The sequence below is a fragment of the Amblyomma maculatum genome, chromosome 3 (assembly GCF_055883805.1).
Source record: "Amblyomma maculatum isolate TAMU_Amacu chromosome 3, ASM5588380v1, whole genome shotgun sequence".
NCBI lineage: Eukaryota > Metazoa > Arthropoda > Arachnida > Ixodida > Ixodidae > Amblyomma > Amblyomma maculatum.
Window position 1 is genome coordinate 25,164,547 of NC_139346.1, and position 14,503 is coordinate 25,179,049.

Sequence of the window (14,503 nt, forward strand, 5' to 3'; positions counted from 1 at the left end):
ATATCTACTACCTAGGGATCTTTATCGTATGCTGACATCGCACAACGCGCAGGCGCTTTGTTTTTCGCTTCCATCAAAAAGCGGCTTGACCATTGCACCGCCGCGGCGGGGCATATCACTCCCATTATTAACACAATTTTTTTCTATCACTAGCCATCATTATCTATAACTGTCACTAAATGTCCCGATCACTATCGTTGTCCAAGAATGTAGGATCGAATCCCGGCCGCCGCGGCCAGGATCCGACTACTGTGCCGGAGTACTCGGGTTCGATCCCGACCGCCGGCGGCTACATATTGATTGAAGCGAAATGAAGAGGCGTCCGTGTTGTGCGTGATGTCAGCGCACGTAAAAGATCCTAGTTGGTCTAAATTATTTAGGAGTCCTCAACTACGCCGTCTCTTTCTTTCTATCTACTTTCAATCCCACATTCCTTTCTTTCCTTACGGCGCGGCTCAAGTGCCCACAGAAACGCGTGATAGATACTAATTGACCTCGAATACTGCGCTTTTCCCTTCCTGTGAACCAATTATTATGAACCAGTGGCAGCGATGGTCGGTACAGCAGTACTGTTAGTGCCTTGCGATAGTTAAAGGTTTAGTGAATAGTGAAAGCGACTGTAAAAGTTAGTGACAGTGATGGCACAAAAGCAATACTGGTAATACCTTGTGACAATTACAGGCTTAATGATAGTGATATCTATTGCGACACCTTATGGTAGTTATATATAGTGATACTAATGAAAATGGCGATGGGTGTAGTAGTGGTAATAATAGAGAAAGTAAGACATAATTGTACTTGATGTCGAAACGAAAGTAATAGTAATGATAGTGATGTGACAGCGGTGATGATAGCAATGAATGGTTAGTAACAGATAACAACTATAATATTATGAAAATGGGACATCAAGATAGAGAGAGTTGTGCTCTGATAGGTCCACGCCATCAGGATTGGGTTCAATAAGGTCGCTGGTTCGAGTGTTCGAGTTGATAAATATGAGGGTTTGAATTTAATAAGGAAGAAATGAAACAATACAGTTAATAATGAATGGAGAGATGAAAAGCGGAGTTGAGAAAAGATAGAAGTGGAAAAAAATGAAAAGAGAAGAGAGAAAGAGGCAGACGTGGGGGAGAAATATAGAAGGAAAGGAGGAAAAGGCTTTCGCTTTTCCAGGTATGCATGCACTTAGAAACCGCCCTGAATTTATTTGAGCTTCTTACGCGAACCACCGTCAAACCAAGTGCCAGTTGTTCAGTTGCTGCAATTGAGTCGAACAAAAAACAGTGCAAAGTTGTCGAGGTTTGCTGGCCACCGCCTCTCAACACAGGTAGTCATGCACATTCTTGGTCATGCACAGCACAAATGTGCTCGCAAATGCAGTCGCTCACCAGGGAGAGAGAGTTGTGCTCTGATAGGTCCACGCCATCAGGATTGGGTCCCACGGGCCAGTGGTCTCCGCTGCTATCCATGCTTTCGGTATGCAGCTTGACGACTATCATGGTTAGACCAGGGAAATCCCTGGCGAAAAAAGCAGACATTGACAATAAAAGTTGCCGCATGCCTCAGAATTGTTGACCTGCCCGTTTTCGAATCACAAAACGCTGACTGAAAACTGCTTAAGCTCTGACCGCTACGAGGGTATTCTGGGCAGCAATGTATTACACAAAGTGTCGTGTGTCCTGACGATCTGAGCGCTACACAGCCATCAGCACCAATTAGGAATGTGTCCTCACGACTGTTTTCCGATTCCCTTATCCTGTTGCATTCTCTGCAGCCCTTAGATACGTATTAACTTTTTCAGATCTTTATTTGCTCCAATACAGCACAATCTAGACATATACCGCGCACTGCATCAGCCGGAAGTTTGTTTCCGACATCAAAGTTTGAGAAACAAACAGTATACCTAATGTTGTCTGTGAAGATAGTTTTTGCTGCCCTATAATATTATCGCATCTATTTCACAGCAAGATGTCGTCTAATCGCCGTCAGGCAGTACTAGTCAGTCGCTTTTTAAACTGACCGAAGAATAAAACGCAAGAGTAATAAGCGATAAAACATATAAAGAACAATACAAATAGAAAAATAAAAATTGCGAAGCGTCATAAAACATTGCCTTGAGAAGCAGTGAGCTAAGAATAAGGAAACGAATAAAACTAGGACAAAGCAGCAGAGCCCAAAGATTAACGAGCTCAGATGCTGAAGGCAGCTTTTCATAACACTAGATGGTTACAGGGTGTAGTTACCAAGTTACGTTACTATTTACCGGGCTAGGCTGGCGAAATGAGCGCAGCTGGCCATTACCTTCGAGCGAGCACTTTAGGGGATCTCGTTTAAAATTTCGGAGAGTTACCGGACCAACATAGAGGCACGCAGCTCGCCCGCTTCGAAACAAGGACAGCAAGGCAGCCATATTATTCGTTGAGATATCTCCCTCCAAACGGCTGCATTCGCTTTTTGTTTACATCTATAACTAAACCTTCCAAGTATAAGTCACCACTAGACGAATTCTGCGAGAGAATTGCGATTTTCGGGCTGGTGAGCCTGAGCGTACATCCTCAAAGTTATCACGTCTATGGCAGCAGCTATTCACTTTTTTTTTGTCTGAACATTCCTTTCGTTTTCATAACTTTCGTTCTTAAAAAAAATATCACCGACCGTGCACTACTCATTGGTAATAATAACGAAAAAGAAAAGGTTTCATTACATATTATTTAATAATTTCATTAGATAGCGTCAATGCCCGAATACGACTGCAGCAGGAAATATATCAAACGTGTCGTATATTTATTTTTTACTCAGTTCTATGCTGCGCGTTGAGCACTTTTTTGTAAGATTACTTACTTCTTCATACTAAAAGGATTTACTGGTCACAGTACAGCTAGAGTAGGCAAGATGCCTCCCAGCATAGAAAGCTGGGCTAGTTGTTTTCTAGTGCAATTGTGAGACATTCTTCCAGATCACGAAAAACACACGGACGAAGGTAGAAGAGAGAAAACAAACGCCAAACTTCAACTAAGGTTTGTTTACAAATAGGCATATATCTACAGACAAGGGACAAGGCCATAAAAGTATGCCGTGCCCACATAACAATATCGGATATATAGTACATATATATAGCATGCATTTCGTCTTTTCGCACTGTTCCACCCACTATGCATAGTACATATCAGTTACAAATGCCGTGTCACTTTTTTTTTATTTTCTTCCCTCTCTCTTCACATCAACACACCTATCGCCTACCTGGCCGACTTATCGCATTTGCCTTGAGGAAATTGTTTCTTTTTTGCGCTGCGCCACAGAAGTGCCGCTCACGCAGTTCTCTCCATTTATTATACTGAAGGCTTCATACATTCCCCTCCTCTTTTGATTGCTAAAGTTTCGCAACACGCGTGTCTCATTCAAGAACGCTTTGTGTGCGAGCAACGGCGAATGTGGTTAAAGAATGAGCTGCTCGACGAGTAAGCGTTCGTTAATACCAGAGGAATCCTATACACCACCTATCAATTAACTAGAGGCTTGGTGTGCTTAATTTTGCACATAGGCCTCTTCCTGGTGTGATTTACCAGGTGGCACATGCGTCCCAGCTTTTAAGGGGCTGAAAATACAAGACGCACGCCGCACTTGTCGCCGAACTTTTTGAGGTGGTGTGATTCCTGGTGCCATTAGGGCAAAACTACAGGTCGCTGTTGTGAACGTGCGTTTCCAGCTTGCTTGCGCCGCTTACCAGACTTCACCTCGCGAATCTGGCTTTCCACCACAGCGGCCACAATGTCGGTTAGGAGCGCCGTCTTCTCCAATCGCCTTAGCTGGGCATGGACGCTGTCACGCACTTGATGCTCGCACGACTCGGCAAGAGCAGAGCGGACGCAATGTTTGCGATATCTCTTTTCACAAGCTTGGAACGGGCCGATTTGTATCTAACAATTTTTCTTCAACTGTGGCTTACACTGCCAGCACACGCGCATTTCCTCAAATATAAGGCACACATCAAGGAACTGGATGCGACCTTTTTGCGGTGATTCGCGATTCAACCTAATGCCGAACGCGTTACTAGAAAAAATGTCAAGAATGTTGTTCACAACCATAACGCTATCCTGAGCTTCAGCCATATTTACTATCACGAGGTAATCAGCTACACACCTAAGCACTTTTTGCATGTTTGCGTAGTACAGGAACGCTTGAACACGATTGTCAATAGTAGATAAAAATATATTCAAAGTGGCGCTACGCTGGAGCACACTCCGTTATTTTGGATAAAATGGCGCTCATTAAAGGTGGCGAAGGTGAATGAGAGATAAAACCTTGAAAATCAGAAAAAAGTGTCGGTTGATAACCCTGTCTTATTCTGGAAGGCCACCGGCCAAGTGATTCTGTACACGTACGTCCCTCCCCTCGCGACACAAATCAGCTTCGCACAAGTCTGCACTCGGGACCGATTCGGGAGGCCAATGAGACCCGCGTCCTTGGCCTCTTCATACACGATCATTGCGGGGCTGACACCACCCTGGCCAAACTTCGCACCGTGGGAGACCAGGTGGGCCATATGGTCCGCCCTTAAATACAATTTCTTACTCCGCGGAAAAACGCCCGGTGAGGTATAGAATAGAACAAATCTTCCACACCAATTGAAGACGTGAACACTTCTTTACTTGAAGCGACTGAGAGAAATACTCAATAACACCATTCGAATTTCTAACCGCATGAAGTCTACTCGCCAATTAGTTCCTAGATGATCTTATATCTGAAGAAACGCGGGTTTGCTGGCAATACAAGCCACAGTCGAAGAAACAAATTCTTAACTACCAATCGGCCCATTTCAAGCTCGTGAAAAGAGCTATAGCAAAAAATTGCGTCCGCTCTGCTCTTGCCAAGTGGTGCGAGCATCAAAGTGCGTGACAGCGTCCATGCCCAGCTAAGGCGATTGGAGAAGGCTGGGTTCCCAACAGGAGAACCGGTTACAAGTGCGGCGTGCGTCTTGTATTTTCAGCGCCTGAAAAGCTGGGACGCATGTATCGCCTAGTAAAGGACAGGCCTATGTGCAAAATTAGGCACACCTCCTCACAGTCTGGGGTAGACCAGAGAGACGGGATGCTCGAGCATCGCAAGACAGCTCATTCGTTAACTGGCGCAGGTTCACTGCATTCGCCATTGCTAGCACAAGCAAAAATAAAGGCATGAGACACGCGTGTTGCGCAAGTTTAAAAATTGTAAGAAGTGAGAAATGTTCGAAGCCTTCAGTAAAATAAATGGAGACAACTGCGTCAGCGGCCCCTCTGTGGCGCTGCGCAAAAAAAGAAAGATTTCCTCAGGGCAAATGCGTTGAGTCGGCCAGGCAGGCGGTGCTGATGTGAAGAGAGAAGGAAGAAAAGGAAAGTGACACGACATTTGTGCCTGATATCTATGCATCCGATATCGTTATCTGGTCACGGTATACTTTTATGGCCCTGCCCCTTTTTTTTACATATATTACATGCTTTTGTGGAGAATAAACCTCAGTTTATGTCCGGCGTTCGTGTTATCTCACAGAGAAAAGTTATTGCCACCGAACAATTTCCACAAACATACAAAAAGTTCATGAACATATAAGGACACACAAATGTGCTAGATATAGGTCTAGCACATTACAATTCAGTACAATTCCGCAATGCTGTACAATCCAAGCACGTAGACAATTCATTACAATTTTGCAAAATAATTCAATTATTACACAGCAAAAGATAAAATTACAGCAAAGATAATACAGCAATACAAGAACGATAAAATCACATTTCAGTATAATGGTGCCGGCATGGCCAGCCGGATAACAAATACCGTCGTGCCAGCGCCGCAGAAACTGCGCCTCCCCATCTGTATCGAAATGTTCCGCGAGGTATTTTCATATGATGAGGCGCAGTCTGTGCAGCACTGAGTACTTTGCCCTCACAGGAGTGCGGCGTGCCTCCGAAAGGCAGCGTCGCTGCCATAAAACAATGTTGCCATGAAGACCGAGTTGGCAAACGCGTCGCATTTGCGCGTAGAATTTTGGCCCCTAAAAATGATGAGTGCTCAGTGACCTAAGACATTTCGGTTGGACCTCAAGCAAATCACTGTATACTGTACCACAGTGAATATATATTTTTTTTATTTCTACCTGCCCTTTTCTTTCTCCCTATCGCTCATCTATTTGATTTCCTGTATCCCTTCCTGGCTATCTCTTTATTTCCGCTGCCCGAGTTCAGGTGCGTCGGATATCAGATATCAGATAGCGGGGCCGGCAAACATCTTTTTCTCCCTTTTGTATATATAATAATCACTACAACAACAACATTAAAAGCTCTGCCTAGCAAATGCCATATTATCCTTTGGTGTTATCTGTTCTACCTTCTTCCGTGGGTTTTCCGTGCGCTGGAAGAATGTCTCATAATTGTAAGATGCATAGAAAGATTTGAAAAGCCGATGAATCGGCATTTGGCTGAAGCCCCGAGGTAACGATTATTAATGTGTATGCAGCCCGCCAGTGCGGAGAACTGTTCTGAATTGCCAGGGACGAGGATGCAGGTTTTGCTTTGCAGACAGTTTCGCAATATTTTCATATTTCTGTTCGCACTACACGCAGGGCTGTCTGTTATTATCATCATGCTTTTTCGTTGCGATACTTATTGAAGTGGCGACGATAACTGCCAAACTGCCGACACCAATTAGATGTAGGGAAAACAATACACTTAAGAGTGAGCAGCGTTTTGCAGCGATAAACGGAGAGTTTGCCATCCAGTAATGCGATAGACGGTAATCTAAACGCGGTAACAATGAGCTATGTCTCTATATTTTGCTTGACCACCATTCAGGCCATATTCGCATGCGTCGTCAGAAATATTCAAGGCGCCTTAGGCAATCACAAATTACACTACTAAGCTTCCTTGCCAAGTCTGCTACGGGCCCGATATGTCGCACTGCGATTTGTCGTCATAACTACGAATGCCGGTGAAGTAAATAGTCGCCCATGAGTGAGCATTCCGCATTTGTTATGCACTGCTATACCGAGAAACAACCGCGATTTTTAATGCTGGTCTTTTGAGTCACCCAAGAACGACTGCCAGGCTGTAGTAACGCAACATTGTTCGCCAATTTCTGAAGCGGCCCTCCATCCGAATTAATGGCCGTCATACACTGCTTCTCCACTCTAAAGACGCATCGTTGTTTTATGAGTCGTCTAAACAAAATATTATAGAGAGGTAGACGTGTTCAAGCGCAAGAACTTCGATGCATCTGTTTTGAGGGACGACGCTATTTTTCTTGCTCCTATCATCGGGTATACTGGAGCAACACAGCCCAATAAAGGCTGTTGTTGGCAATGTATGCTTTTATGTATGTACTAATGGAAGCCTTTGCATATTGGGCGCTGCCATGTAGCGTGCTCTGCGCATCCGACGCTGTCACTGGCATCTTCGCTGCGCACCAGCCCAACGAGTAACAAGGCTACGGCCAACGAGTAGAATATCGGGCCCATCTGCATATCGTCGTCTGGCCACTGCGTGTAATATGGCTGCGCACAGGCTGATAATGTCTAAGAAAGGAATCTGGTAATCGCTGCTTACTGAGTGGCTTGCCTGGCCACATCCAGAATCTTGGCTCCTTTGGAACTATCCCGGAGCGAGATACCCAGGGCACAGTGGTAGTGTCGGTTCGGTGTTTTTCTCTTCAAGAAGTCTGTGACAACCTGCAATTTCGAGCACGAGAAATCATAGCTAAGCATCGCTGAAAGTGACTGCTGAACTGCAGACGATCTGAGTTATATCAACCTAAACTACAACGTAACTATTTTGTGCGTCGTCTTTCCATATGTCTTTAAAATGACAATGGCCTGAAAGTGTCTCATTTTATCGATAATTGTTCAGCTCTTTTCGCTTAAAAAAAGGAAGGATGGTTTGTATTCTTGTGAGCCTCTTTGCTCTCCTCTGGTGACCACATTTTATTTTGGAAGTTTTTTCCTTGACATATCATATCATCAGCTGATATTAAGAACTACGCGTGATGCAAACACCCTTGTCATTAAACTTTGTGATTTAAAGTTCATTAAATGACTCACAAGATGTGCTTTAAAATGGTTTTCTAACAAACTTGTGCGCTTAGCAAACGTATAGCTTCCAACTATTAAACCGAAACATTTCTGAGTGCCTGCATTACTCAACGCCCTCATTTTACTAATTGAGTTTCTGCTTAGAGGGTACCTGACGCAGGCCTAAGCGTCTGGCGCTGCCGGCCACAAGAGGGGAAGTTGTGGTACGGACCATTTCCGAGCCGCCGCACAATGTAAAATCAGGCCCAAGCCGCATATCGCTAAGTCGCGTTCTCTGTGCGACAAACGCTGTTTACACTTTGAAAATATAGTGTCCTTGAGGTGGCTGGGAAACATACGGTGGACATTCATTAAGTTCCCATCACGAAAGGCAGGTACAAAAATGCGGCTTGAGTGGGAGTTTCACCAATATATACGTATTTTCCGCCCAAGGCTACCCAAGCCTGGCAAAGATGGACGAGCTGGCGCACGCCACCGCTCTAGACCTGTTGATTATTTTTGCACCGGAACAACACTCAACTAAAAAATTATAGGATTGCGCTTACCTTCGCCTTAATGGCGAAAGCCTCCTGTTCTGTCTACCTCTTCCCCTGCTTGTATGCTTGTTATAATATCTCTTTTCTTTGGCTTAGTCGTCAGAAGATATTGCGATGTCCGGGGAAGTGATGGCGACGTTGGAACTTAGTGCGAAGTCTCACTGACACATCTCGCAAAATCTCGTGGACGCGAGATATTCCCCATGAGCCTAGAAGGCTTTTGCATTAAAAATAACTTCCTTGTCGCACGTGTACTCGCGTGTCGTGTCCTTCGTGGGAAGGAAGAGGAAAGCGATATTTCGCGCGAGGTCGAGTTAATGTGCATCACAATGCAATATTCCTTAGCCTATCCGAGTGTGTCACTGTGACCTGTGCTGGGTGAAGCGATGCAGTCATGGAGCATGAAAAAGATTTCTGCAAGCGTGCAGCAACCTTCGTCTTGTATAGATTACTGTAAAGTATAGTGGACACTGAATCTGTACTCAAAAGAGTGTGTTCTGTTATTCGTTTCACAGTTATCCACTGGTGAGCGAGCGTTAGGCCCCGCACTCTCCTCGGAAGTTCTGTTACAGAGATGATCAAGTACTCTATGCTTGCTCATCTAGGCTTTGTAATGGAGCTAAACTATTCTGAATCATTTAGCGACACACTTGAACATTATCGCTATTATATACAGCATTAGCTCAACATCAATAACCTTTGAATGGCGGCTTTTAAAACCCAGAAAGTGGATCACTGGGACGGCTCACAATTTCCCAAAGGATTCTGCCATTTTAGGTTAATGTCCTAGCTATATTCTGTGGTAGTATATTGAAGATATTTTGATATTCCGCTAAAATGTGACCGAATTGCATTCACTTTTATACCTTTCGTGTGCGCCTTTCTTAAAGTTATCGTACCGATATAACGAAATTTATGGGACCCCCCCCCCCCCCCCTCCTAAATGCGATAGCAGCTTGAGCAGGGCATTTTATATTAGACAGCATGGGGTGGTAGTAGAATTAGTGCGAGTTTTAAGTAAGCAGCTTGCCGACCAAATTGGGAGATGCATGAAAGAAAAGTCAAACGCATACACAAAGCACCGTGCACGAAATGAAACCCAGAGTGAACGCACGGCTCAACATGCGCCACTTTTTCGGTCGTGCCACTGCAAGCCCTACCTTTCTGCGAACTGCTTCTACCCGATAATCTTCTGCTGAGAACATCCCAATCTGAGAGATGCATGCTGGTTTCATTGCTTGCATTGTAAAAAATAAAGCTCTGAGCCAGATATTGCCGCACATCAGATTGCTGAAGTCGAGAGCCTCGCTGTTGTCGGATTTTAAGGAATATACTTCTTTCTGCTCTTCTAAGTTACTATCTCACTATATGCTTCTACGCTTCTGTCTTATCAGCTGGCAGTGATTTTACTGTTAGTGCTTCAGCACTATTACCAGCGTTTGCTCAAAAAGTCCGATGTCTGAAGCCAATTTGACCTTTGACCTTTCCGAGAAACTTCAGGTGTTCCCAGAAACGAGTGTGACAGCGCCTTTCCTATTAACCAATTATAGAACGCCGGTGAACTTTGATTGGAAAACTTCGGTTGAAAAATTTTCAGAGTACCGCAAAGGTGCCCGCGGGTGCCATTTCCCTTCCAGACCGCCGGGCCCGGCCGCTGTCTGAACGGCGAGTGACCGCATTCGTAGGCTTGGAACGTGTTTTTAAGCTCAGCAAAACGGGAAGGCTCTGGAACGTTTATTCAGGCAGCGCCAATTGAGCGGTCGCTAACTTTAATACCCTAGTCTGCAATCGAGGGGAAAAAATTAGTGTGTCGGTGGATCGGCGAAAATTGCAGGTCGCCTGCTGTTGCAAATCCCTTTGAATCGACTTGTTTTCTACGCGCAGTGCTGGGGTGTTACAACATTATAAAATGACGGAGTGTGAAATAGCATGTCAGCCAAGGTCGCAGGAAGGTTTGTGTATATTGTTAAGTCGTGGAGAATGCCGTCCGTCGGCGCCGCGGAGCCGGTAAAACACGGAGCGAGGTGCAGATCACGCTCTGAAACAATGAATCGCTTTGCATAAGCAACACAAAGTGAGGCTCGCCGAGACAGCGCGAACAGACTAGCATACAATTTAGTATCGCCGTCGCTGCGCCAAGCAGGCTTTGTTGAAGCACATTGTTTTGCGCGAACCTAATTCTTTTGCGGTGCCATCATTAGGCGAACGAAAACTAAAGCACTGGTCTCGCCCATTTTCAGCGTGAAAAAGAAAACATGGCTTACTGTATCATCGCTATCACCGCGCGGTTGTGAATATTGTACTTTTCATTGTTTCATATCGCCTGATGTTTCATCGCCGCACACCTTGTGCCGCCAATTTGCCAGAACCTCGCTCATTAACTGCCGTCAAAAATTGAAATGGCATCAACATTGCACATTGATAGTTGACACACATTGTCCAGAAGTCGCCAGCTGCGAACACAAAACAAATATGATTGGTTGGTTTAGTTTATCGGGTTTAACATCCCGAAGCGACTCTGACTATGAAACACCGTTGTGGAGACCTCCGGAAATTTCCACCTCCTGGGTTTCTTTAACGGGCCACTAGAAATACATAACTAATAAAATTTGTGCATAAAACTTTATGTACGTTTGCATTAACAAAAAAAAATAATAAAAAGCGAAGAGGTGCGCGCGCTCATCGATCCCCACACGAACACGCGCCTATACGCTTTCATGCACGAGCAGTGTGTGGTATCGTACAACTGAATATGGATGTATCTGCTGCCAGCTGGCTAGATATTTACCTTACTGTGAGATATATATATATATATTTTAATGGCAACAGGAGATGTCTGCCTGGTGGTAAGGCTAGCATGCTACTCTTGATGAGGGTTGAGGGATGAGGGTGACAGAGTGTGGGAGGGGAAGGAGAAATAAATGAGAAAAAAAGAGAATCGGTGTCGCACACTTTCACACGCACATAATCACACACAGATGAGTTTTAAAGGGTATTGATCAACCCTGTGTCCTTAAGAAAAGTTAACTTTCACATGCACATAATCACACACAGATGAGTTTTAAAGGGTATTAATCAACCCTGTGTCCTTCAGAAAAGTTAGTAAGGCCTTGGTAGCTCGCGCAGCAGACGATCCGTCGCACCAAGGACCCAGGACATGTTCAAGGCGCAAGGTTGTTTCTTTACGTAAGCTTAAATTATTGCGCAGTATCCTGCGATGTGCAGTAAACCGTTGACAGGAGGTTACCAAATGTTCAAAATTTTCACACACATCACATGTAGAGCACAGAGGACTGCTTGCTATGCCTATTTTATGTAGGAAGTAGTTTGTGTATGACACATTTAAGCGGATTCGGTGTAGACAGTTTCGATGCCACCTGTTCAAATTGTGAGGAATTCGAAAGACGCAAGTGGGATCTATTCGGTGTATAGGTCGATATTGATGGTTCGGGTCACACCACAGAGAGCGTTGCAATCGCCATGATTCAGTTGCTACAAGTCTTGCTGCATCTCTTCGTGAGAATGGTACTGAAATTGTCCTTGTGGAATCTTTTAGTTCTTTTGCAGCGGCGTCGGCGAAGTCGTTGCCCGCGATGCCGCAGTGAGCAGGTAACCACTGTAGCACAATGCTGTGACTCAGGTCATAGGCCTCTGTGTGTAGCTTATTTATGTCAATGACGAGCTCTTCCTGAATTCTTGATGATTTAAGCAATTGTAGTGCAGCGCGACAATCGCTGAAGATAACCCATGCTGCAGGGTGTTGTTGTAGAATATATATAATTGCTTCTCTCAGAACTGTTAACTCAGTAGCCACAGCTGAAGTGCGATGACTGAGTGTTGCCGAGATTGTGGTGTGCATTGATGGTATACACACACCGATGGATGAAGAAATAGCTGTGACAGAGCCATCAGTATAGATGTGGCAATGATGACTGTAGCGTGCACAGATGTGCTCAAGGGCGAAGTATTTAAGTGCGGGTCCTGGGGTGTGGGCTTTTCTTTTGATGCCAGGTATAGTTGTCCAAATTTACCATGAAGCAAACCTCCATGGTGGGAAAGATGACGGTACTGCGCGTTGATATTGCGCAGGCAGTAGATGGGAGAGTGATGTCATACTTTCCTTTGAAAACGGGTGGGTAGGTTCACGTGCAAAGCGCAGCTGGGCGCGAAGCAGCTCCTGCGGTATCAGCACGGTTACAGATAGACGTCTGCTCTCCGCCAGAGTGCCCACTGTGGAAATGTTCTTTGGAAGACCAAGGCACACTCTCAAAGCTTTGGCCTGCATGGCTTCAAGTAGTTTAATGCTTGACTGCGAGAGGCCTTGAAGAACAGGGAGGCTATAACGCAGGAGACCTTCACAAAGTGCTCCATAAAGCCGTAATAAGGAATCGGTAGAGCAGCCTCTTCTGCTCGTTGAGAGCATACGGAATATAGATACGTATGAGGAGAGTTTGGTCTTAAGTTGTTGAACGTATGGTGACCATGAAAGAGACCTATCAAAGGTCCCACCTAGAAATTTTTGATGGTTGACATACGGTATAGGAGTGCCAGCAACTTTCAGTACATAACGGGAGAGATCACGTCGTGAAAATGAAATTGCTGCGCACTTTTCTGGAGATATAACAAGACCTCGCTTGTTTAAAAATAATGCAATGCCAACTATTGCTTCTTGTAGCCGAGCATGCACAATGCGCCTGTTTCTTCCGGAGCACCATATGCAGATGTCATCTGCCTAGAGGGAGATTTCAACAGTAGGTGGCAAGGACATGTCCAAACCAAGAAGAGATATATTGAAGAGGGTTGGACTTAAAATCCCTCCCTGAGGAACGCCACGAGACACATGATGTAAGGACGTGTCACCTTGATCCGTTGACATGTAAATGGTCCTATCACGAAGATAAGAAGAAAGCCAGTTACACATTCGTCCAGCAATGCCAATTGAACGCAAGGCTGAATGAAGCGCCTCGTGCGATTATAGAACCCGGCAGTTATATTAAACTATTAACATACATGTCTGGCCTCTATGTAAGGCACAGTGACTGATAAAGAAACACTGTCTCCTGTGCCTTCCATGCAGAGCCGGCTAGGCCTAGCGACATCCAGTGAACAACGTGCTGCTAGTTTGCCAGCACGTTATAGGGTGCACCAACACCTTTGCCACTTCGAGTTATAGATCAATTCGCTCTCGCCCTGACCGTCCTGGTTAGCTCAGTCGGCAGAGCGACTGCCCCAGAAAGGCGGTGGTGCCGGGTTCGATTCCCGGATCAGGACGAATTTTTCTTTAAGTACGAAGTTTCTGAGAAAGCTGTATAGCTTTCCTTTGTAGCCGTATGCTGCGCTTGGATGGATGCAATGAGTAATTACTCCCTTATTACAAATCTACTCCACCTTGGGGGATTCCCCTAAATATTTGACCAATATTCTTTATGCTTGGAAAGCCATTGGAATATTTAAATACAAAAGAGGGCTAGCGTTTAGTCCCGTTTAGCGCCTTCGGTCGTTTCGTGAGCACATCGTTGCGGTTTATAGTGCGTATTTTTCGAGGGCCATATGAAGGGAGTTATCGGGATCGTTTCTTTGAATTAGTGTTGCTTTCAATGAACGGTAACTTGTTTAGGTAGTCAATATCATCGCTACATATTCTTCTAAGACATGTCCTATAAATGTTCCTTGCTTACAATGTCTCGGATGACGACTGGTGAATTCTAAGTATTCTAACCTTTCTGTTGACTTCCTGTACAAGGAAGGTTTAGGTTTTTCATTGTCCACTGACACCGTGGTATCGAGAAAGTCGACTTCGAATTGCGACGACTGACAAGTGAATTTAATGCTAGTGTGATGATTATTAGGATGCGAGACGAAAGACAGTAGTGATTCTCGTCACTATATCGAAGGTATATGAGTGGTATTT

General features: G+C 44.9%; 1 protein-coding gene and 1 non-coding gene across 2 annotated transcripts in view; one reads left to right on the forward strand and one right to left on the reverse strand.

The window, feature by feature from the left end:
• LOC146194368 (uncharacterized) overlaps positions 1 to 14,503 on the reverse strand; it is a 126,002-nt gene that overhangs the window by 14,381 nt on the left and 97,118 nt on the right. The window contains exons 4-5 of the mRNA XM_084596536.1: positions 7,575 to 7,696; positions 1,389 to 1,518 (exon numbers count right to left, since the gene is read on the reverse strand). Of these exons, the coding sequence (XP_084452662.1) occupies positions 1,389 to 1,518; positions 7,575 to 7,696 (252 nt within the window). The remainder of the gene's footprint in view (positions 1 to 1,388; positions 1,519 to 7,574; positions 7,697 to 14,503) is intronic.
• Positions 13,790 to 13,863, forward strand: TRNAS-AGA (transfer RNA serine (anticodon AGA)). Its single transcript has one exon. It is a non-coding gene; the product is annotated as a tRNA-Ser (tRNA).